At 32.7% G+C, this 23,745-nt stretch overlaps 1 protein-coding gene and 1 long non-coding RNA gene across 4 annotated transcripts; both read left to right on the top strand.

Moving 5' to 3' along the window:
- Nucleotides 1-2,521: 2,521 nt before the first annotated feature.
- LOC133798633 (uncharacterized) lies at nt 2,522-4,223 on the top strand. Of its 2 annotated transcripts, none has more exons than XR_009875969.1 (3): nt 2,522-2,944; nt 3,256-3,686; nt 3,836-4,223. It is a non-coding gene; the product is annotated as an uncharacterized LOC133798633 (long non-coding RNA). The 2 variants fall into 2 exon arrangements; XR_009875968.1 differs by having other exon boundaries at nt 3,256-3,733.
- A 3,477-nt stretch (nt 4,224-7,700) lies between these two features.
- Nucleotides 7,701-9,317, top strand: LOC133794617 (7-dehydrocholesterol reductase-like). 2 transcript variants are annotated; one of them, XM_062231945.1, is made up of 4 exons: nt 7,701-7,831; nt 8,330-8,455; nt 8,559-8,623; nt 9,071-9,317. In XM_062231945.1, exons 1-4 carry the CDS (start codon nt 7,793-7,795, stop codon nt 9,135-9,137), a joined length of 297 nt encoding a protein of 98 aa, XP_062087929.1. In that variant the 5' UTR covers nt 7,701-7,792; the 3' UTR covers nt 9,138-9,317. The 2 variants fall into 2 exon arrangements, with proteins under 2 accessions (XP_062087929.1, XP_062087930.1); XM_062231946.1 differs by lacking the exon at nt 9,071-9,317 and adding an exon at nt 8,786-8,813.
- Nucleotides 9,318-23,745: the final 14,428 nt, after the last annotated feature.

The raw sequence follows: 23,745 nt of genomic DNA, 5'->3' as shown, positions 1-23,745 counted from the left end.
AGCAAGAAAACTCATATGCTCATGCTCATAAACAGTCATATCATGATATCAAATCATATTTAGCATGCCTAGAAAACATAGCTCTATTCAGCATGCAAATGAGTTCAAACAATGCTGGGGTATCCAGGCTAAGAAACCCTGCCCTTCTGATTGGAGGACTATCAAGTCAATCCTAATCAGATGAGTGTCTCAACACTTGAGGTTCTGGTAAACCATACTGAGTGACTGACAAGCACGTCACTGTGGGGCCGGTGCCCATAGCCATGCATATGATGATCAAAATGATCATACAGAGCTCATAGCTCTGATCAGATGAGTGAATATCACTTGAGGTTCTGGTAAACCATACTGAGTGACTGACAAACAAGTCACTAATTCAAATGGAAGAGTGGCTGTTGGGTAAGCCACTAGCCTTCAACAGGTTCTGGTAAACCATACTAAGTGACTGGCAAGCAGGTCACTAATTCAAATGGAAGAGTGGCTGCTGGGTAAGCCACTAGCCTTCAAGCGCTTATAATATTCATCGAACTTGAGGTCGGTTCGGCATTAATGCTCTTTGAGTCATTCAATGCAGAAAGTCGATTAGATCTAATCTTTGTTGGTTTGCGTGGAACACGCTAAGGCCGTCCTGACTAATGAGTCAGCGCAATGTGACCAGTGCCCAGTACCACTGTCGAACCTGACTAATGAGTCACAGCTTCACAGTTGATACTAACACCTTTGCCAACTCTAACTAATGAGTCAGTACCATGCATAAGTAAGCATTGCTACCAAACATATATCATATGTCACACATCCAAAGATGAGGCATTCAACATGCTTACTTAACAATTGCGAGCATAATAATGATCATGCACAAACACAGAGACTCGAGCTCTGACCAATCTCATATCCATCATTCATGGCATGCCCTAATCACATGTTTCTTGTGCATCACATGCATCCCACTTAATCATCCAGCATGCCTCAATAATAATCATATGCAAATGAGCAAGATTGCTAAGCATTCATTATGCTATCAATGTTTACATTTAAACATCCAACATGCATCAAACATAACCATGCATGTCACATATGGGGTGCAGTTTTCTTACCTTCGGTCCAAGCACAGGTTACCAACAAATGAGCCACAAGCACAATCCTGATTCCAAGCCTCTAGTGATAACCTAGTCACAACCACAAATGGTGACCCAAATAGTTCAAGTTCTAAAACCAATCCTTGAACTAAAACTTAGCCTCCAAGACATCAATCCTCACTAATCCGAGCAGTAGGATTGATCCCGAGGCCTAAAACCATGTTCCCGGGGTCAAAACACCCAAACGGCCTCGAAAGCCTGCCTGAGCCGCGGCCCCCAGCCAACTCTGAAGCAAGGGCCGCGGCGCCCAGCAGGAACAAATTCCTGCACCAGCTTCATCAAGCAAGGGCTGTGGCGCCCAAGAACAGGGCCGCGACCCAACTTCGGGGCAGCCATTTTCCTTCGTTTTTAACCTTTTAAAACCTCCCAAAAACATGTCTAAACATTCCCAAATCATCAAATCAAAGTTCCCAAACTCCCCAATGGTCCAAAATCACCAAAACCTAAGGTTCAAACAAACTAAAAACTCAACGATTCACAAAGTCCAATTCAAGCTTAAAAACTTTTAAAAACTTAAAACTTAAACTTGAATTACCTCTGATTGAGTTGTTTCCAACTAAATCCTCCAGCTAATAAGCTTCTAATTCTCCTTAGGATTGCTATGCCTCGGTCCTCGCTTGATTCCGAGTCCTAGAACTCAAGCTATCTTTGAAAACGCGACCGGGAGACGAAAATGGAACTTTTAGGGAGAGAGAACGTACAGAACGTTCTTTTTATTTTCTTAAAAGGTTACTTCAAGCTTAAGTAGCTTCCAATAAAACCTAATGCTCGGGGTCCCGAAAACACCCCCAGGGACATTATAGTCAAAATCTCCTTAATTTCCCCCTGATCTTACTAACTCCCAATCTATCACCAAATATTAATTCCCATTACCCAATAACCCGGTAATGCTCTAAATACCCATTGACTTACTCCAAGTCAAGCTTAAATCCCGTTGTGACTTTCCCAATAGCCTACCTCCTAGGATCGTCTTGTGCTGGGTAACCCTGGCATAACCAAATAATAACAAAGCACCACGCCCATTTCACATATATGCCAAAAATGCCCGAAATGGCCAAAATATGAAAATCACCCAATTAATCACAAATGGGTTCACATGCATATTTAATACACCTAAACATGCATATTATCATTAAATAGCATAATAAAACAATTATGACCCTCCCGACCTCCTAATCAAGGTCCTAAACCTTATTAGGAAATTTGGGGCATTACACAACTCTTACCTTGTTATAGTGTTGATAAAGCCACTCTAGGGACCTATGGACCTATAATATCAAGCTCCAATAAATATTCGATTATTAATCAAAGATCTTTGATTAAATAATCATATTTATTAATCTCATGATTACTCCACTATAAATATGAGATTGAACTCTTGACACTACAACAATTTTGACCAGATATAACATTAAAATATGACATATTATTAAAAACGTTATTGATACATGCATAAAAAAGATACAGTAGGCGCCAAATGAAAAAAGTGGGCGCGAAATGAAATTGACAAAAATAAAAAAAGCTAAAACAATAAAAAATGGAGAATGTTTTCTGAATCCCTAATCCCTTTACACACTGCCTCTCTCTCACACACACTCCAGTCAGTTCTCTCCCACTCTCACTCGCTCTTTCTTTCTCTCAGAGTCTATCGGCTCTCTCTCCTTCAGTCCACTATTCTTCAATCCCTTCCATTGAGCAGCTGAAGCACACCATGACCGCACCATTGTTGAAGCGATGAGTCTCTTGTCCTTTTCCATTGCTGTGTATCTCTATCGCTAGCTAGAAGCAAGAACCCAGGTGACTGTGAGGTATATGTCTCGTTTTTTTTTCAGATTTTAATTTAATATCTGTTCTCACTCAACATTTTTGACCAAATATTATGGTAATATATCACGGAGTTTAAAAAGCGCTATTAATGCTTTGTGCAAATGATAAAAACACATACAAAAATATGGAGCCAAATGAAATAATAGGCGGTAATTGAAAAAAACAGGCGCCAAATGAAATACATGAGTCGTTTTTTTTTCCTTTCTCTAAAGTAACATATCGTATTTCCTCTCTCAACCTCTCTCTTCTCAGCTCTCTATCTCCCTTCTAACCTCTCAGATCTCTCTCCAAGTCTTCTCTTGCAGATGGCTAGCGCAGGAGGCTTGACGGAGACGGTGACAGGGATCGACCTTACGTGGGCCGACGATATCCTTCTTTCTCTGCTTTTGTTGTTGCAAATCTGACAGTTATGCTAATCTACGAAGGTTATGCTCTTATTTTGAATGGATTTACTAGCTTTCACCATTTATCTTTCTTTTTTTGCCTTAAATTGCAGCTACAAATCTTTTTTCTGATGGTAATTTTGGACCTTATTTTCTCTTATGTACTCCATTTTTAAGTTTTGTTCTTTTTTTTATTGTGAGATACCCAAACTCTTGATTTCGAGATTTAATATGTGAGTTATATTAGTGATTTGGGGATACTGTAACCCTTAATTGATAGCTTAGTATATGGACACACACAAATGTACATATATAAAGATCCTACTTCCATTTCCAAAAGGTGAAGATATTATACAAATGCATCAAACCGAATAATCAAAACTCCAAGTTTAGTTTCTTACTTTTCTATTTTTTCCTTTCCACTAACAAGAACTCATTGAAATTTATGTATTATCTAAAGGCATTTTTTTAAAATTTGCTTTTGGTCAGTTTTTGTAGAATTACGAAATACTAATTGTGTTGTTGAAGCTTGGGTTATGAAAGTCCAATGTTGAAATTGCATTTGATGCTAAATGGTTTGAGACAGTTGGCAGGGGCTTCAAACTGTGGGTAATATCTCTTTCTTTTTCTATTATTTAATCTCAGTGCACATAATTACACTTGTTTTGTTAATTTAATTTCTTATCTTTTTTGGGTTTAGCTTCTATTAATATATATACACATTTCCGTGCCTATTGATTCAGTTGAGGAAAAAAACGTTTATCCATGTGTAAAATCACACCAATGAGGATTGTCTAATGTCTGATCAATTTGAAGAAATAAGAGTTTCTATTTAATGACACATTTGATTTATATATTGTTATTAGCTTGTTGTTCTCTCATCTGTTTGGGAGTATTTCAGGGCATGAATTGCGTGTATAGACAATGTCATTGATAGACTTAACTGGTTGTGAGTATAGGCACCTAAGGGATGGCTTGTACTAGTTGGCTAAAACCTAATTTAATCACAATTGGGCTATGCTAGCTGTAAGTTACCAATTTTATTTATTTTGTTTATGTTTTAATATATGTTTGTGTGAATAGAATGGTTTGATCTGAATGATTTTTAGTCTTATTTTGTGTTTGATTCTTAGTATCTAGCTTTGGATTATTCTAAATTTGATTTTGACTTTGGTTTTGTTTTCTTTGTATATAGATTCTAATTTTGCCTTGTGATTTTTTTTATCAATGGGTTTTATTATGATTTTGAAGATTCTTTTTACTGGCTTTATGCTCTTTGTTGTTACTTTCTCTAGTTGAGATTTTTTTTTGTTTTCCAGCATATATAAAAGACTTTTTCTTGTAGTGTCACTCTTCTTTCTCTCTCTGCAAGTATTTGAATTTCACCATATATATATATTACTCTTCTTTCTTTCTCTCTACAGGTATTTGAATTTCACCATATATATATATATGTTTAAGTGGGCACTCTGTTATTTGAATAAGGATATTGATCTTTTTGTTGAGCTTTGGACAAATTTATTTATACAAAATAAAATGCATAAACGTTAGTCAATGTTTTGAAGGCTTTTAGTGCTCTTTTTGAGCATTTACTAGCACTGAGGGGACCATTTTATGCTTATACCCCTTCTCTTGAGTGATTAAAAATATCTAGAAATGAATCACTCTTAAAAAGTAAGCAATGCGAGTACAAGGTGTTTGGAACATAAAACCAGCGTATGTGTGCTGGTTTTCTTGTGGTGCCTTTTAGTTTTTTGGACTTTAAGCAGTCCTAAGACAACCTTTATCCTTGGACCTTCATACACGTCTTCTATATATGATTTTTATCCAAGGTGTGATTTAAATTCATGTTCCTATCACTAGTGAGAGATTAGATGAATAGTTAGACCCTTTGTTTGCCATCATAAAGTTTGAGATTTGATTCCTTATAAAGGTCTACCTATTCATTTTTTAGAATTTTTTGTCTCATACCATATATGATTTTGGGTTTACTGAGAGTTTACTGTTTATTTCAAGGAACTTGTTTTTTTCTAGAAGAGAATACACAATGTTTGTGGTAGATAATGCCATGTATAAGGTCAACAATATAATTAGGTTATCTATAGTGTGATTCATAAATTACTTTTGTTAGTTCCTAGTGATACTATCTTATTGTAGTTTGGTCATATATATATATATATCCTATAGACAATTTCTTTATCTAGAATTTGCTTACTTTTGAAGAGTTGGAAAAGTTTCAAATCTATGTGCATTTCTACTCTTTTTCTTGTTTTCCTTTTATCTCCTAAGAATTTTCTTGCTTTTGTCTAAACATGGATTCTTACATCCATCATATAGGAGATAAAATGACCTAAGTTTTTGGAAATCAATAATAGACAAGATATTTCTATTTCTTGAGATGTTTTCATATTATTAATAGGTTCTTAACCTTTGATGTTCCACAACTTCGCTTCCTGCACATTTGATATTGTTACTGCCTAGTAGTGATACCCCTCTTTCCTATTCATAGCTTATTATCCTTTTGTCGAGTTAAATATCAAGCCTTTGACCTTGGCCTCCCAAATGCAACTAATGATAATGTCACAGTTCAAAGTGTTGAAGCCACTCTTAAGTAAGTTCTTTAACTTAGTATTCTTGCTTTCTAACTTAATGCCAAACATACTAGATGAGTAAAATATAATTACTAATTTGCCATTTGTAATATATATATATATATTCTTTCTTACAAAGTTTAATTTATCGTTCTATGATCTATGCTTTTTAACTAGAAACAAATAAATTGAAATGAGGCATGTTCTCTATGCTTGGAGTTAACCTTTATATTTAAAAAGGAATCACTTTATATATTTACAGATACCATGTAGAAATATTTCTCTACAATAAAAATAAAAATAATAAGGAAATAAGTATTAATTGTAGTTCATTTTGCTATTTTATTTGTTATTGAACCAACAATATACTTATCCCTACTTTTAATGGACTTGTGAAACCCATGTCTGTACATTGTCTAAGGTAAGTGTCTCTCTCCATGTCTCTGCAATTGCTCATCTATAGCTGTTCTTTCCTTTATCGGATCTTGGCTCAATGGCTTTCGATCCGAGTTCTCGGCATTTGTTTCTGGTTGATGCTAATTTCAGTCAGGCGTCCTTTTGATTCACATGTTTTTTTGGTTTAAGATTGGGGAGAATTGCGGAACGAGGGGAATTTTGATTGAAGAAAGTAAAAATGGCGGGTGGTGCAGCTGGTGGTTTTGTTACACGGGCATTTGAGTCGATGCTGAAAGAATGTTCGGGGAAAAAACATCCAGAACTTCAGAAGGCTATTCAGATTTATATAGGTTATGCTTCTTTTCAATTTGAAAGTGATAATGTCGATTTTTTCGAATGCATTTTTTTGTTTGCGATTGAAATTAGAGGTGGCTGTTATTGACTAGAATTAGCAATGAACAGTTTTGTTTTGGTTTGTACATTTCACCATCATCACAAACATCCGCTTACTATGTCAATTGTCCATTAAGCTGGAGATGAGAAAATTCAAGGTGTAACTCACTAGTTTGTTTTGTTGTAATAATTTTTTCTCAGATGGTACGAAAGAGGTCAATCAGGTTCAGCCTTCCGCTTCCAGTGAGACAAACAAAGCTGCATCGGTTGCTGGTGATGAGAGGTTTGTACTTCTTATTCCCCCCCACCACCCAAAAAAAAATAAAAAATAAAATAAAGATTAATGTAACTGTTACAATCTTTAACTTGTTCTTGTGTAATTTTTGTTGATTTTTTTTTATGCAATCAGGTCAAGTAGCACATCTTTAACATGTAAAACTTTACTTATCAAATCCTCTGTAACAATAAGATGTCCTTTAATTGTTGTGTATGGTATCTCTTTCTGTTGCAGTTCACTTGAAGATGTCCTTTATTTTATTAAACATCATTTTGGCAATAATCTTCTGGATGGTTTGATATTTTGGAACATGTACAAATTTAGATGTCTTATTATTTTTTTGAATGCATACTAAGCATAACTTATATTTATGAATTAAGTGAGATAGAAATAAGATAACTCGTCTTCTATGAAGTCATCATCATTAAAGTCTCTTACTTTCGTTACCATTCGAAGATTATAGTTACTTCCCCTTTAACCTTTTCCATCTATTGCTGTATTTGATCCCAATTACTTGGATTGGCTACCATGACGTTGCAAATTCTTGGCCTTAATTTTAGCAGATAAATTGTTTCTACTACCTAATTTTTCACTGTGATTAGAAGAGACCAAATAATTATTAAACAAATGTTCTTGTAGTGCTGAATTTATCTATTGCTTCTTTCCCGTTCTTTTGGTTTGTTCATACTTTCTCTCATTTGGATCATTGTACCTATCATTTTGACAGCTGGTTTTTATATTTGCTGGGGATGCCTTGTATGGGTGCCTTCTATATATACTTCTCCTGGCATGTACCTGGTCAATCATCCCGTACACCTTGGAACTCAGGTATAAAGCTTTCTATTCTAAGTTTATTTGGTCAATAAAATGTAATATTACTGCTTTCGTTCAGGAACAGTTCCAAAATGTTTTTCAACCTTTTCAAAATGTGAACACTTTTCTGCATTACTAGAGAGTAGGAAACTATAGCAATGGCTATGTAGATACCTTGGTGGGATTCAAACTTTAGACCTTATGGAAGCAAACCACATGTCTTCCCATTTGAGCTAACTCCCCTTGGTATACACCAGTAATATTATTATTAGCTTGTAAAAGCTGTATATTGGCAATTTGATTCTAGATTTGAGTTAGAAGCTGCAAATCTATTCTACCAGCCAAATGCAAAAGTTGAATGCTTGTAACTTTGTTTGTAAGCTGCCAAGCCCATGAGATGAGCATAGACTTGATTTTTTTTGCAACCAACCATACTTTTTTTTCTGTCCTATTTCCCCATTGTCCCTGTTAAATTAATTCTTAATTTTAGTTGTCTACTTTGCTTTGTCACAGTTGGCACTCTACATCCTAGTAGCAGGCATTCTTTGCATATACATCAACTACGACTGTGATAGGCAAAGGCAAGAGTTTCGCAGAACAAATGGCAAAGCTTTGGTTTGGGGTAAAGCTCCATCAAAGGTATATGGTTCTCTGAAACTCGTTATTTGGTTCTCATTATACATACAATTTTCTGTATATCTGCTGCTAAATCCTGCATAATTCTTCCCTTTCTGTTTCACAGATAACTGCCACTTACACTACCACAACTGGGGAAACAAAAAGCAGCATTCTTTTAACTTCGGGATGGTACGTTTTCAGGCTCTGCCATGTAAATCTGAACTAACTGGATTTTTTTTTCTTCTTGGTTATGAATGCGGGGGGTTCATAACCAAGAAGAAATATTAGCTGATCCAAGTAAGTAATTTTAGCTGATCCATGTAAATATAACTGCCACTTGTGCAATATTAGCTTTCATTCATAACCACTATGTCCCAGAAATATTAGCTGCATTTTTCTGGACTGTTCCAGCTCTTTTTAACCACGTAACTTACCTTACGAGTGCTACTAGTTTATTTGCTTGTATGGGAGAGACAAACTCTGATCATGTTAGTGGTTTCTGGTCCAACAGGTGTAGACAATTTACAAACCGATGCCAGTGTAGAGAAAAATAAATAAGTAGACGAAATGAATAATGGTTTGCGCGTTTTCATACAGATAAAGGCATAAAATCTTGACATGTGATTGTTATTGTAGGTATGGAAAATACTGGAAATCGTACTGCGAGAAGGTTCGGTACAGGGTCATCCCCGGAATTTACTGAGAAAATGTTGCACAAGTGTTTGTTCTATGTTGAGAATGGCATGTATATTCAGCCTTTCCAAATTAAATGATGGCAGGCTGGTATCATGTTGTTGTTATTGTTGTTTTTGTAATGGTCAACTTTATGGATGTTGTATTTCTCTCATCTTCAATGACCAAAAACTTTTCTTGTTTAGGAAAATTACTATAAAGTTTTGTTTCTATTTTTCATTTTTGAAGTAAAAATTGTTCAAGATTATAAAACTTTATTATGTTATACTTTCAAACTTAAGTTAGAACTAAGATCTCATGAAGTAGACACATTTATGGTTTGAATTAGTTATTGTTTAATGTAATACTTATGGTTTATCAATCTATTGAGAATTACATTTTATGATTAATTTTGAATTTTTTTTATCAAAATACAATAATGAAAATCTTTTAATTAAAAAAAAACCATATAAGTATACTTATCAAAATAAAATTTAAAATTTTATTACTATATGTTATGATTTAAAAGCATATTATAAGCGTAAAAAATCGTTATGGTTTATATAATATAACAAACTAAAAATGTTATTAAAATAATCAAATGTAACAGTTGAAAAGTGTTATGAAAAAAATACAAGATTAAATTTCAAATTTATAATCAAAAACTCTATCTAAATGTTATTATTTGAATATTATAGCATCTAAAAATGTGTTATTGAATAGTTTAAGATAACACCGAACATAACATTAAAAAAATGTTATAGAAAAGACTGGACTTTTAATAACATGGGCTACGTTAGCATTTTCAGAAGTGCTATCAATAGTCCCAGATAGCACTTTTTAAGTGTTATGAATACTGTTTTTTCTTGTAGTGTGATAATTATAGACATATATTTACAAAGTACTTTATTAAAGAATAAAGTGTCCATTGATATAATCATTACATACAATATTAATCTTCTATTGATAGTTCTTAATTAAAAGGGAATAAAATTACCAGTTTACCCTTTTAGCTATATCTTGTTCCTAGAGTACCATTGACTTTACTAGTGAAGGTTGTGTCAAAATAAGTTTGCGACGTGAGTGCTCATAATATTTTCAGTTCTGAAAGTCAACCCAATAGGGAACCATTATTCAATCTATAAGAATGTATAGATTCTATATCAGTTAAACTATGTCCCTAGCCATATATATCATTGAGTCCCCAAAACAATTGTTCTTAGCCTGATCATTCTGGCAAACTTTAACGCATGAATCAAATGATCAGATGACATATATAGGAGTTCATAGTAACCTTAGGATTAAGATCATCATGTATATGATCATCGTTTGATGTGTTTGATTAATACTATGAAATAATGTTTAAACAAGTATTAACAAATCATATCTGGTCCACTTCTATACATCACTATATACAAAGTACATTCACAAAAGTGTGTCATACTACACTAGTAACCCGGATCTAGGTCACTTGTATTCATAATACTAGCGAACCGTACTAGCAGTAATTATTCTTAAGATTCCATCACTTTATTTTACAGTGAACTATTTTAAGTTTATTATCTTAATCTTGATCCTCTCATACCAATATGAGATTAAGACCACGTAGATAAACTTTGGAATTTTATGATATTTACTTAATATTATCAACATAATATCGGACATAGTCTATATATATAATAATAATAATTCAATTCAAATAATTACTTCATTTAAAACATTTGTCAACTACAATTGTTTTAAGGACACTATTCCCAACATATGCAATCACTCGCTGGCCATTGAAGGGAGTTCAAGTGGTTGAGTGTTTCAATCATAATAAAATTAGTGAAGAGATGTACAACAAAGTTGCGAAAAATCTCAAGAGAGAGTTTTGTTTTGTTTAAGTCAATATTTTGTACTTGTGAATCTTTATTAATTGATTTTATTCTGTGGGCGTGACCCCAAGGAGTAGGTTATCTGAAAGGGTTTCTGAACCTTGTAAAAATTCGTTGCATTCTTTATTGTTTTTGCACTGTCTTTTTATTGTGTTCAATTTCTATCGTGACAAGTTCGTATTCTGTCATGACAGATTTGAAATATGTTTCAACATTTAATTATCATTCCACACCTTAATTAATTTACTTGGTTTAATTAATTTGGTATTTGCTAAAAATAGAATTTCAAATATTATATATAAAAGAATTACATAAATATATTAAAAGAAAAATTAAACCAAACCATTGTTTATGACTTTTTTTAGTATGTATATAATATGATAACTTTTTAGATTACAAAGGTACAAAACATTCATGATATTATTCAAATTACACCTTAATGATTGGAAAATAATCTTCTTTATTCTTGATAGAAGAAAAATATTGTTCTAATTTCTTATGTAGTTACACAATCATACTATTTTTATAAACACGAAACCTATATATAATACATTTATAATATTTATTGTTATTCAATATATGAATATATATTTATAAAGTTAGATCAAATAAAAAAAATATTTTCTTTTTTAAATATAAATGATAATTTTTTTAATAAAAATTAAGATTATATATTATATATTATTGTTATAATAATATTTTATAATATTTAAATTTATATTAATATAATTAGTAAATATCTAGTCTTGTATTAAGTATTATTATTATTATCATAATAATATTTTATAATATTTGAATTCATTTTAATATAATTAATAAAAAATTAGGATTATATGTTATATATTTTTATCATAATAATATTTTATAATATTTAAATTTTTATTAATATTATTATTAAATATATAATTTAGTATTACATATTATTATACTAATAATATTTTATAACATTTGCATTTGAATTTATATTAATATAATTAATAAATATTATTATAATAATTATATTTTATAATATTTAAATTTATATTAACATAATTAAAAAATATTTATTTTTAATTAATTTTAAAAGTATATTCCATTAAATATTTATAATATTCCATTAAAGTTGACAAAAATAACTATCAAAATAAAAAATATCAACATATTTTTTATATTTATATAAGGAAATATAAATATATATTATATATATTCGGGGATTATTATGTTCGGTCAAAATACAAACGTGTGAAAAATCAAAGATAAGATCAAAAGGAGGAAATTGAGCGTTGAGGGAAAAAATAATAAAGGTATAATATATATGATACAGAAATCATATTCATTTCTCTTGTGCTTCGTATATATATATATATATATATATATATATTTATTAGATACAAACAATGGAAAATACAGTTTTTCTGAGTTTTATTTATAAAATTTATTAATTATTTTATTAAATTTATATTAATATCATATAAATTTTGAAATAAATATTTTATTTTAATTAAATAATTTATTTATTTTTATTTAAGTTTATGTTTGTTCTAATTTTTTAATTTGGGAGTGACAACAAGAGATTATATATTATATGCTTAATATAATATTAAATATTAAATATTATACGTGGAATTTAAATTTAAGTTTCTTGCTAATTTAAAAAAAAAGTAATTTGTTGTTAATTCACAATAAATTATATTATATGATATTATTTTAATAAGTGAATTTAAGTTTAATTAAATTTTATTTAAATTATAAAACGTATGATTTTATTATTTTTTAAATAATTATCAAGGTAAAATATCTAAAAAATATCATATTTTAATTTGTTTAATTAATTATTATTTTAAAATAATTATTATTGTAAAATGTCTGAAAAATATCCTATTTTAATTAATTTATTATTTTTAAATAACTATAATTATTAAATATCTCATAAATATCCTATTTTATTTTTTTAATTATTTATTTTAGTTTAATTTAATTTAAATATTTACAAACTACCGTTAAATATTAGTATATTCTATTAAAAGTAACATTAAAAAATTAAAAAATCGTTAAAACAAAAAATTAATTTTCGCTAGTCACTTATTATATAGAATATATATATTTAAAAAAATAAGTCGAGTTCTTTTATTCCTCCTCAACTTTGTTGATTGACAGATATATATATATATATATATAAAAATTTATTACATATCATGCATGGTAGAATAAGACGAAATAATTATAAGCATCTAATCCAGAAAGAAAGAAAAAAAGAAAAGAAAGTTATATGTCTATATATATATTTATATATATAAGTAACTAAGTCACCGCTTAGCTCATACTTACGGAAACCCTTTTCTCACATTAGCTCATAATATTCTTGATGATAACTCGACAAAACGCCCACGCTCTAACTAATATATATATATATATAGTAATTAATTTTATTTCATCCTACGTATATGTATACATAGTCTTTTACGTTTATCAATAATGTACGTACTTTAATTGAATTTAACAAAAGCTAAACTAATTAACTCTTAATTAAGAAGTGATGATATATATGTATATATAATTCATTTTAATATAATCTAATCGTAGTTTGAATATTATTGTATATATTACTGTTTTCTTGTCTTTATTTCTGTGTCGTCTTCCTTTGAGCCAGCAATATTGCACTCATCCCCATTTCTTATTTTAGCTCTAAACCAGCACATCGTGCCCTTGAAGCCAAGACATTATAAACTGGTAATAACCTTCCATTAATGTAATACAGTAGTGTCGTACAGGCAACGGCGTCCACCCTAGCTTTTATATAGACATATACACGTATATGTATATATATGCACACACATATGCATGCTTACAACCATATTATAATGTGGTGCATGGAATATTAATGTAAATAAATCATACAATTATTGGAGTAATTCAGCTATTGATCATGAGCCATAATTTGGAGATTTTTTATCACCGTGTTTGACCAGCAACATCAGTATATATATATATATGCTATACTTATAATATTTATATTTATATGTTATATATATACATATATATATAGAGAGAGAGATTTCGTTCGAGTAAGAAGCATGAGGCATTCAAAAGGCAAGCAGATCCCATGAGAAGATTGCATATAATTTAAGGTAATATTATTATTCTAATATTAAAAATGAGGGTAACTTGAATTGTATTGTATGTGTTGGATTAGCACGTGTAAACGCCACGTACTTTCAGGAATTTGTTTTCTCGATATAATAATATTAGGAAAAGAATTTGGTAGTGCCCTTTTCATTTCATTAGTAGCGTACCCTTTTGTTTTCGGACGGAATAATTATAATTATAATTTTTTTTGTTATATATTGCAGTTATAGTAATATCTTCCTAACTTTCATAATGTATGATGCTGAATAATAGAGGTTTGTTTCAACTTATTTTCGACATTATAAGTTATTTAAAAAAATTTAAAAACTCAATCATATAAAAAAAAAAACTAAAATTATAATATCCAAGTGTTCAAAACAACTAATGCACTGTAGAGCGGTAGTCCCCTTTTTTATAAGAGGAAGAATCGCCCAATAATATTATTATAAAATCAACCTATATACCACTTACACACCCACGCCCCATTTCTCCTCTATATATGTCCTATTTTCTTGAATATTATCTATATATATATATATATATATATATCTATAGGGAGTCACGGCCATCCCTTTCTTTTATTCCTACAATTCGTATAATTTATTCTAAATGGTACACATATATAGGATGCAAATATAAAAGTATAGTTTATATTTGTAGGGATCCCATATATATAGCTTATATAATTATGGTCCGGCTCGATCAGCATACTGATAATATACCTTTTAATTTGTATATGTGAGCTAGGGATCTATATATTTTTTTTCTCTGTTTTACTGATTATCATATATGTATCCGTTGTTACTCAAATTTAGTGTGAGATTTGTTTTTATAAATGTAATATTTACTCTTTACTGTTATTATTTTGTAATATATATTTTTTTATTCTTCAACTAATAATAATTCTACAAAATTTGTCATATTAATTGACAATACAGATTATTAGACGATAACATCAGCTATTTCTTTTAGTATATTTATTTATTAATGGTCCTCTCCCACCAGCTAGATTGCTGATGATCAAAGCTTCGAAAATTTTGATGTTTGCTCCATTTACCATATTCTTAATAATTAGTATTTTATTGTATAAATGTATTTTATACAATACTTAAATTTTAATTGCTAATTATTATCCTATTTAGAATATTCTTTTTCAAATTTGATCGATCAAGGTCTACCTTGGATCTTGAATCAAATTCAAGATCGCATTATATATTCTCATTTAAGTTTAATTAAGCACCAACTTCCATATACCCAACATACATGAAAACTTAAATTAAAAAAATAAAACACAAAATGGGTAATTAATTAAATATCTTAATTACCACATGTATGTTCTTTGGACAACTAAAGAAGTAAAGAACCCCACCCTCCAATGTTTCCAATGCACTGAATTTGATGCTAATCGATGACCATGATTTAGACAAACAACCTTATAAGTAGGCAGTCTTAGATTTGTGAGCACAATAAAAAATCTGACATCAATTTTTGTTTTTCATTTCAAAGAGTTTTTCAAGGGTATCAAATATATATCACCGATTGCCATTGAAGTTTAAAAGGAAAATTTCCAAAGAAAAGTAACTAGTAAATACCATTCCTATTTTCTTTTAATGTTGGGCAAAGACAGACTCGAACCGGGACTCTACCATCCCCATTAGGCTATGCTTACGACTACTATTATCCCCATTTTAACACTTTATCTATTTATAAATATGAATCTCTCCATTGATTTTAATTTCTATATACATACCATTTGCATCTTACAATAACAAAGTGATATTATACTTTTAGTTCAAATAAAGGGTAATTGGTAGTATCAATACTAAATGTTTGTAATTTGTTATAGTTATATATTGAACTTTTTTTTTTTTTGCATTAATAATATCCAATGTTACCAAAACAATAATTTCGTTACTAATTATTAATTGCCGATGCAATGGACATATGTCAAATCCTTATTAATATGTGTCTCTCTGTTAATTCCAATAATAAGTTAAGACGTATCTGATGAATCAGTAAATAACTTTAAAAATCAAAGACTAACATTGGGTATTATTTAAAAAAAAAAAAAAGAAGTATATAACTACAAAATATTTGATACTTATGTTGCCAATAACCCTAAAATTAATACACTCTTATATTGAACATAATGATATGTATAAGTATAGTTTTTACTTTTAATAAAAAAAAGGGAAAGTATTTTTCAAAAACATATGTTTATGGTAATAAAAATAAACTATTTTATAATTAAATTTTTAATTGAAAACAAATTCAAAAATTTATTAAACAATAATAAAAAAAAAGAAGAAGCTGAGCAGAGAAAATAATGCTAAGGATAGAAACTACAAAATGAGCAAACATAACTACAAAAGCTGAACTTATGAGAGGTGTACCACTATATAAATGTAATTTTAGCTATAACAACCTAGTATTTTTTATGCTTAACTTTTTTTTTCTTTGCTTTCAAATGTTTTTTTTAGAATAAATATAAAAATCTATCTTTTTTATATTTCAAATACCAAATTTATTTTAATTATATATTTACAAATAAATATTTATTATTAAATACATATCTCCATATGTTTGTCTTCGAATTGTGTCGACTTGGACATATTTACTAATGTGTCTTATCGGCCCAAACTTATTACAAATTATGTCATATTGGCTCAAATTAATACATTTACTAACTATATTGTATTGGACTAGAGCCGGTACACCTTAATTTCTATATATCTTTTTTATATAAAAAGTTTATGGATAAAAGAAATTCTTAATTTTAACAATATATTTTATCAAAATATTTTTAAATATTTAATGGAATATATTTTTAAAATTAATTAAAAATAAATATTTATTTTTTATATTAATATAAATTCAAATATTCTAATATAAATTGAAATATTATAAAATATTATTATGATAATAATATACAATCCAAATATTTTACTAATTATATTAATATTAATTTAAATATTATAAAATATTATTATGATAATAATATTTAATACTTATATTAATATAAATTTAAATATTATAAAATATCATTATAATAATATATAATACATAATCTTAATTTTCATTAAAAAAATTATCAATTATATTTAAAATGGTTATCATATTATATATATATATATTTAATCATAAAAAATATTTTGGTATAATTTTTCATTTAATATGTTTATGCCATGTTTTTATATATTATATTATTTATTTATTTAAAATTTATATGACAATGATACAAATTTAATAAAATAATTAATAATTATTTTTTAAATAAAACTAAACAAACGTGTATTGTACGCTGCTTGTATCTACTATTTATATAAATACTAGGTAGAAGCAACGTGCAATGCACGTTTGTTTAGTTTTAAAGTTGTAAACATTGTATATAATTTTAACAAAAACTGGTACACTATTTTTTTTTAAATATATATGTAATAGAATAAATTATAGTTCTATAGTATATATAAATATGTATATCAATAATCTTTACATATATGTTGACGTCGTTTTTCGTCAACTTAAAATGTAGAGCACGTAAACAATAAAAACTATGACAAAGATGAATAGTATAGTAGAACAATGAGGATTTTTTACGTGGTTCAGCAGTTAACTCTGTCTAGTCCACGAATCTTTTTTATTAGGACTTCGGAGTTTTCTGGAAATCCTTCAGGGATGAATTCTCCAGAAATTCTCTCAAGATGACAAAATTATGTCCCCTGTAAGTGCCCATGATCTACCTATTTATAGAGGGTTCTCAGAGTTCGTTCCCACATATTTCGGGAAGATACTCCTCTTCATTAATGGGAATAATGACATTAAATTCTGTAACTCCTATATACAAGGAAACGTCCCCTGAAGACTAGGGGGCACATAACAGACTAGTTAATATCCCTTTAATGTAGGGAAGTTACAACAATAAATATCTTTTGGACGCATGGACTGTGTAACGCCCCAAACTCCAGGGAGCGTTACGGTGTGCCTTGTAAACAGTGCTAAACTCGCTAACCGAGTCATTTGGCCAAAATCGTGAACTAAGTATGATTAGCGGTTTAGGGATTAAAAACTTTGGTTAAGATGTAACGTTTCACTAGAATGTTTAGTATATACGTTGGGATCTCGAAAATATAGTTTCAGAGTCTATTACAGAAAATATTTACAACAGGCCGTTCTAAGCGCCAAAACAGGGTTTAACCCTAGTTCCACTTTAAACCTCGGCCGTGGAGGACGAGCAGCTGCATATGTACACATCATCACCTAAGCTCTCCAACTCAAGGATGGTCTAGCTTCCTTTTGCCTTTACCTGCACCACATAGCACCCGTGAGCTGAAGCCCAGCAAGAAAACATAACACTATACATATACGTTATCAAATGATTATCATTATAATCACACTGAGCATAAAGATTTCAAACCAATGAGTGAGCATCACATGAGGTCCTGATAAACCATACCGAGTGACTGACAAGCAAGTCACTAATTCAAATGGAAGAGTGGCTGCTAGGTAAGCCACTAGCCTTCAACAGGTTCTGGTAAACCATACTGAGTGACTGACAAGCATGTCACTGTTTCAAGTGGGAGAGTGGCTACTAGGTAAGCCACTAGCCTCCAAGCGCTTATTTCATTCATCGACCCTCGAGGTCGGTCTGGCATTAATGCTCTTTGAGTCATTCAATGATGATAGTCGATTAGATCTAATCTCTGTTGGCTTGCGTGATACACGCTAAGGCCGTTCTGACTAATAAGTCAGTGCAACGTGACTAGTGCCTAGTACCACTGCCGAACCTGACTAATAAATCACAGCTTCACAGTTGATACTAGCACCTTTGCCAAATCTGACTAATTAGTCAGTACCATGCACAAGTAAGCAATGCTATCAATATGTATCATATGCCAGTTATCCAAGAATAGGACATTCAGCATGCTTACTAAACAGTTGCTAGCATAATCATGATCATGCACAAAGAAAGAAACTCAAGCCCTGTCCAATCTCATATTCATCGTTCATGGCATGCCCTAATCACATGTTTCTCGTGCACCACATGCATCACATTTAATCACCCAACAGGCCTCAATGATAATCATATGCAAATGGGAAAGATTGCCTAGCATTCATTATGCTATCAATGTTTACATTTAAACATCCAACATGCATTAAACATAACCATGCATGTCACACATGGGGTGCAGTTTTCTTACCTCAAAGTCGAGCTAAAATGATTTAAAGAACGACCCTTGAGAACGATCAACTTCTAGTCCATTAGCGGCCACCTAGTCATAACCAAATATAGGATACCATCAATAAAAATGATCAACATAGGTTCCCAAACCAATATCTAGTCTCCGAGACATCAATCCCCACTTAACCGGGTACTAGGTTCAACCCCGAGGCCTAAGGCTTGAATCCCCAAGCTAAAAACACCATTTTGGTCAAAAAGGTCACCAAGGGCCGCGGCTCACCCTAGCTGCGCTGCGGCGCGCCCCTCAGACAGAGACTACCCTCCCTGCCAGACGCCTTGAGCCGCGGCGCACCACAGCCATGCCGCGGCTCAATACCCAGTTTTGCTAAAAACTCAGCACGCACCAGCTCGCCTCCCCTGCGTTTTCCCTTGGAACCAAGCCCTTCAAACCTGTCCCAAACCTTAATCTAACACCCAATTCAACCACCAAACATCCTCTACCACTCTCCCTCATCAAAACCCAAAGAAAACATCACCCAAACTTCTATTAATCCAAGCTTTCTACAAGAAATTCACAAGCTGAAAACTAAAGCTCAAAAATAGAGCACACCATTAAATTCATAATTGGAACTCACCTCAAACACGATTTTGAATCCCCTTTAATGGCTGAAACAAGTTCCCTAGCTGCTACCTTTAATCATCTAGCTCAACACCTCAAGATGGCTCTCAAAAGTTGAAGGGAAGATGAAGGAGAACCCTTGTACGGGAGAGAAAGGAAGAGATGAGGATGGCCTCTGTTTTGTTCTGTTTTCCACAGCCTTCTAAACACTCAAAGGCTGATATAAATCCCTAAGGTCAAAAGACCATAATGCCCCTAGGCCAAATAAATCCCTTTAAAGGCTTCCGAGGGTAAAACCGTCCTTTCCTGCCTATCTCGTTAATTACAATTAACACTCTCCCATTTCCGCTATTCTCAATATTCCCAAATACCAATAAATCATATCCCATTACCCTTTTATTCCCGGTAATGTTCTAGTCATCAAAATGACCCCGAGACTCACCCCGAGCCCTGAACTTAAACTCGTCATGACTAGACCGAACACTTACATCTCATGATCGTCTCATGCCGAATAGCTCGAGCCAATCCACCTTATAATGTGGCTATATTAATTAATCACAATCATGCACCCAAAATACACAATTACGCCCACAGCGGCCAAATTACCAAAATACCCTTATAATAATAAATACTCCCATATGCATGCATTCACCATCATATAATAATATAATCCACGTAAACATGCATATAATCATTAAATACCATAATAAATCAATTATGGCCCTCCCAGCCTCCTAATCAAGGTCCTAACCCATATTAGGAAATTTGGGGCATTACAGACTGCGTCTCATCAGATGGCCCACTAAGCTGTTCGAGATCAGCGATCAGCATCATGCCAGTCCAAGCATCTAGGTGAATTACGAGCTGTATAACTTTCCCCGAGATCAGCTTGGAGCAGGTAAATACCACCGAGGCCACTTCATTTCAGGCTCACACCCATGCCAAGTGTAACGCCCTGGCTACCCCAGAACAGTTACGGAGAACGGTGAACTGGAAATTTGACCCGCTACCCGAGTCCTTTGGTTAAAAACGTGATCTAAGTGTTATTATCAGGTTAAGGTAGAAAACCAGTAAAAAGGAAAGGGTACATTTCATTAAGTAAATAAACTGCTCATGAGCCTTTTAAAATGTTTACAAGTAGTTCGTAATACAAAAGAGTCGCTACAGTTCCAAATTTACAAACTCCGCCGGCCTAAGCGGCAAAAATAGGGTAAACCCCTAGTTCCTCTGAGAACTCCTTGACCGTGGCGGTCAAGCGGCCCTGTATGTACATCACATCGCCCAAGCTCTCCACTCAAGGCTGGCCAAGCTTTTCCTTTCCTTTAACTGCACCACATAGCACCCATGAGCCAAGGCCCAGCAAGAAAACATAATAAAACATGATATAATATCAACAACGATCATGGTAACCATTCAGGACTATCAGTCCAACAAATAGGTGACAATAGCCAACAGTCACAATAACGAGCATCGCTCCCTCTAGCCATGTGATGATAGGGTCACCAGGGTTTAACGGTTAAGTGATTCTTTCATATGTTCGATCAGGACAGGTGCATGGTGATTAGTCACCAACATAACCTTCCTCACGACTCTAGAGTCGAACCTATGGACAACGTCCCTTAGCCACGTGACAAACGGTCACCGGGGTCATATACCTTGGATATGGTCATCTGGTCGTAGACCAGGCAAGCGTTTATAAGTTCTTCGACCTTAGGGTCGGTCCCGCATTAATGCCATAGAGCCATTCAATGCGTGATCGTCGACTTTAGAGTCGGTCCCTGACTAGTCAGTGTCTTGAACAGGTAATCAGCATTCATTAGCATTTAATATGTAATCCACATTCACATGTATCAACCAACAAGCCTCAATATCAAACCATGCATGTCATATACCTGTACAGGGTGCAACTGTATCCATACACTGTTTTCTTACCTCAAGTTCGAGCGAGAAGTATGATAAAGACGACCCCTGAGAACGATCGGTCTTTTAATTCCTTAGCGGTTACCTAATCACAACCAATTATAACCTTAATTAATGAGAATCCATAATAATAAGGTCTTAACCTAAGCACCACCCTCGGGACCTCGAAACATGCCCACACGGTGAGTAGAATCGATCCCGGGCCTTAAGGATTGAAACCCCAAGTCAAAAACCCTTAAAAACACTCAAAACGGGGTTTGGAAGGAACAGGGTAGCGCTACAGCGCTCAACCCCTAGCGCTACAGCGCTAAACTCAGAACCGCCCAAGTGCCAGAAACCCTCCTGAGGAGCGCTATAGCGCCCTAGGGTGGGCGCTGTAGCGCTACCTCCAGCCCAAAACTTCCCTGAACCAACCTTCTTCATCTCCTTCGTTTCTAACTCGATCTCCAAGCTTCCAAAGCCTATTCTTGATGCCAAATGAACCCAAAAACCATCCCAACACACCCCAAACATCACAAGCATGGGAACCCTAGCCAAAACTCCCAACAAAACCCATGAATTCACCCTAGAAAACTCAGCTGCAAAACAAAACCAAAACAGAGCAAACCAGAGAAACTATGGTTAGAAACTTACCCAAAGCTTGGCTTATGAAGCTCTTCAATGATGGAACACACTCCCAAACTCCCAAGGCTTGCTTCCTAAGCTTGAATCCTCAAAATTGGTTCAGAAACCACAAAGAACAGTGAGGAGAAGAAGGTACGGGAGAACTCTCAAAGATACTCTGTTTTTCCATCACCTCTTTCAGCTAAATAAGGTTATATCTATCCTAGGGGTGAAATGACCATTTTACCCCTAGGTCAATTAATGGTTTCTAAAGACTCCCAAGGGCATTTTTGGTACTTTCCTCCTAACTCGTTAATCATAATTAACGCTCTCCAATTCCCGCTATTCTCAAAAATCATAAACACCAATAATTCACATCCCGTTACCCTTTATCTCCCGGTAACGCTCTAATCATCAAAATCACCCCGAGACTCAACCCAAGTACCGACACTTAAACCCGTTGTGACTAAACCGCTAATCAATAATCTACGATCGTCTCATGTCGAACAGCTCGAACAAACCCACATCATAATGTGGTCTCACATATATCATCGACATGCATACAATTAACATTATATTATAACATAATTCTCATAAACATGCATAAACACATTAAATGGCTTAATTAAACAATTATGGCCCTCCCGGCCTACAAATCCAGCCGTTAAACCACATTAGGGAATCCGGGGCATTACACCAAGCTCGGGCTACTTGATCCGAAAATACCCGACAATGGATATACCCCAAAGTTATGTCTTTCGAGCTTAGAAAGGAATTCGAGGCTACCTATCTTTGAGGTTTCCACCTGTTTTCGAGGGTTTGCATATAGATCATGAACATGCACTTTAGCTATCGCGAGCTCACACCTGATGAATCCAGCTTTCGAGGCCACAACCTCAGGTCTCGAAATCTGGGTGTAACATTTTGCCCCCTCAAAAGTATTAGTTCGAATCCCATGAGAAGGAAACTTTTGAACTACTTTCTTCGGGAACCGTTCCATCACATACTCGAGTATAGACACGCATCAGTTGAGTATTGCTTATTCAAGGTACTTGAGTGCCTTGAAACTCTGCCCATGTCTATCCGCCTACCCTCCTTTTTTGTACTATCATCTCACTTGTCCCTGGCTGTCAGATCTGATACGGAATCTGTCCAATGGCCTAGATTAGTTCGATTTAACATCTCCATGGGCCTATGAATAAGCTCCTGATCGTCTTCTTCATTTCTCTTTCACATTCAAATTCTCAGAGAGAAAAAAAACCAAAAACTTTTGCCCAGTTCTTGCATGTTCTCCAAGCCGAGAAGACAAAGCAACGCAGGACTTTTTGACTCAATG

Source organism: Humulus lupulus, chromosome 8 (assembly GCF_963169125.1).
Source record: "Humulus lupulus chromosome 8, drHumLupu1.1, whole genome shotgun sequence".
NCBI classification, from domain to species: domain Eukaryota; kingdom Viridiplantae; phylum Streptophyta; class Magnoliopsida; order Rosales; family Cannabaceae; genus Humulus; species Humulus lupulus.
This window is presented reverse-complemented; position numbering and strand designations above follow the sequence as displayed.

What these genes read in the sequence shown, in the direction of transcription:
- LOC133794617 (XM_062231945.1), top strand. Translation starts at nt 7,793, where the DNA reads ATGTACCTGGTCAATCATCCCGTACACCTTGGAACTCAG. An exon ending in CCGTACACCTTGGAACTCAG is followed by an intron (nt 7,832 to 8,329) that starts GTATAAAGCTTT and finishes GCTTTGTCACAG; the next exon opens with TTGGCACTCTACATCCTAGT. An exon ending in ATTCTTTTAACTTCGGGATG is followed by an intron (nt 8,624 to 9,070) that starts GTACGTTTTCAG and finishes TTGTTATTGTAG; the next exon opens with GTATGGAAAATACTGGAAAT.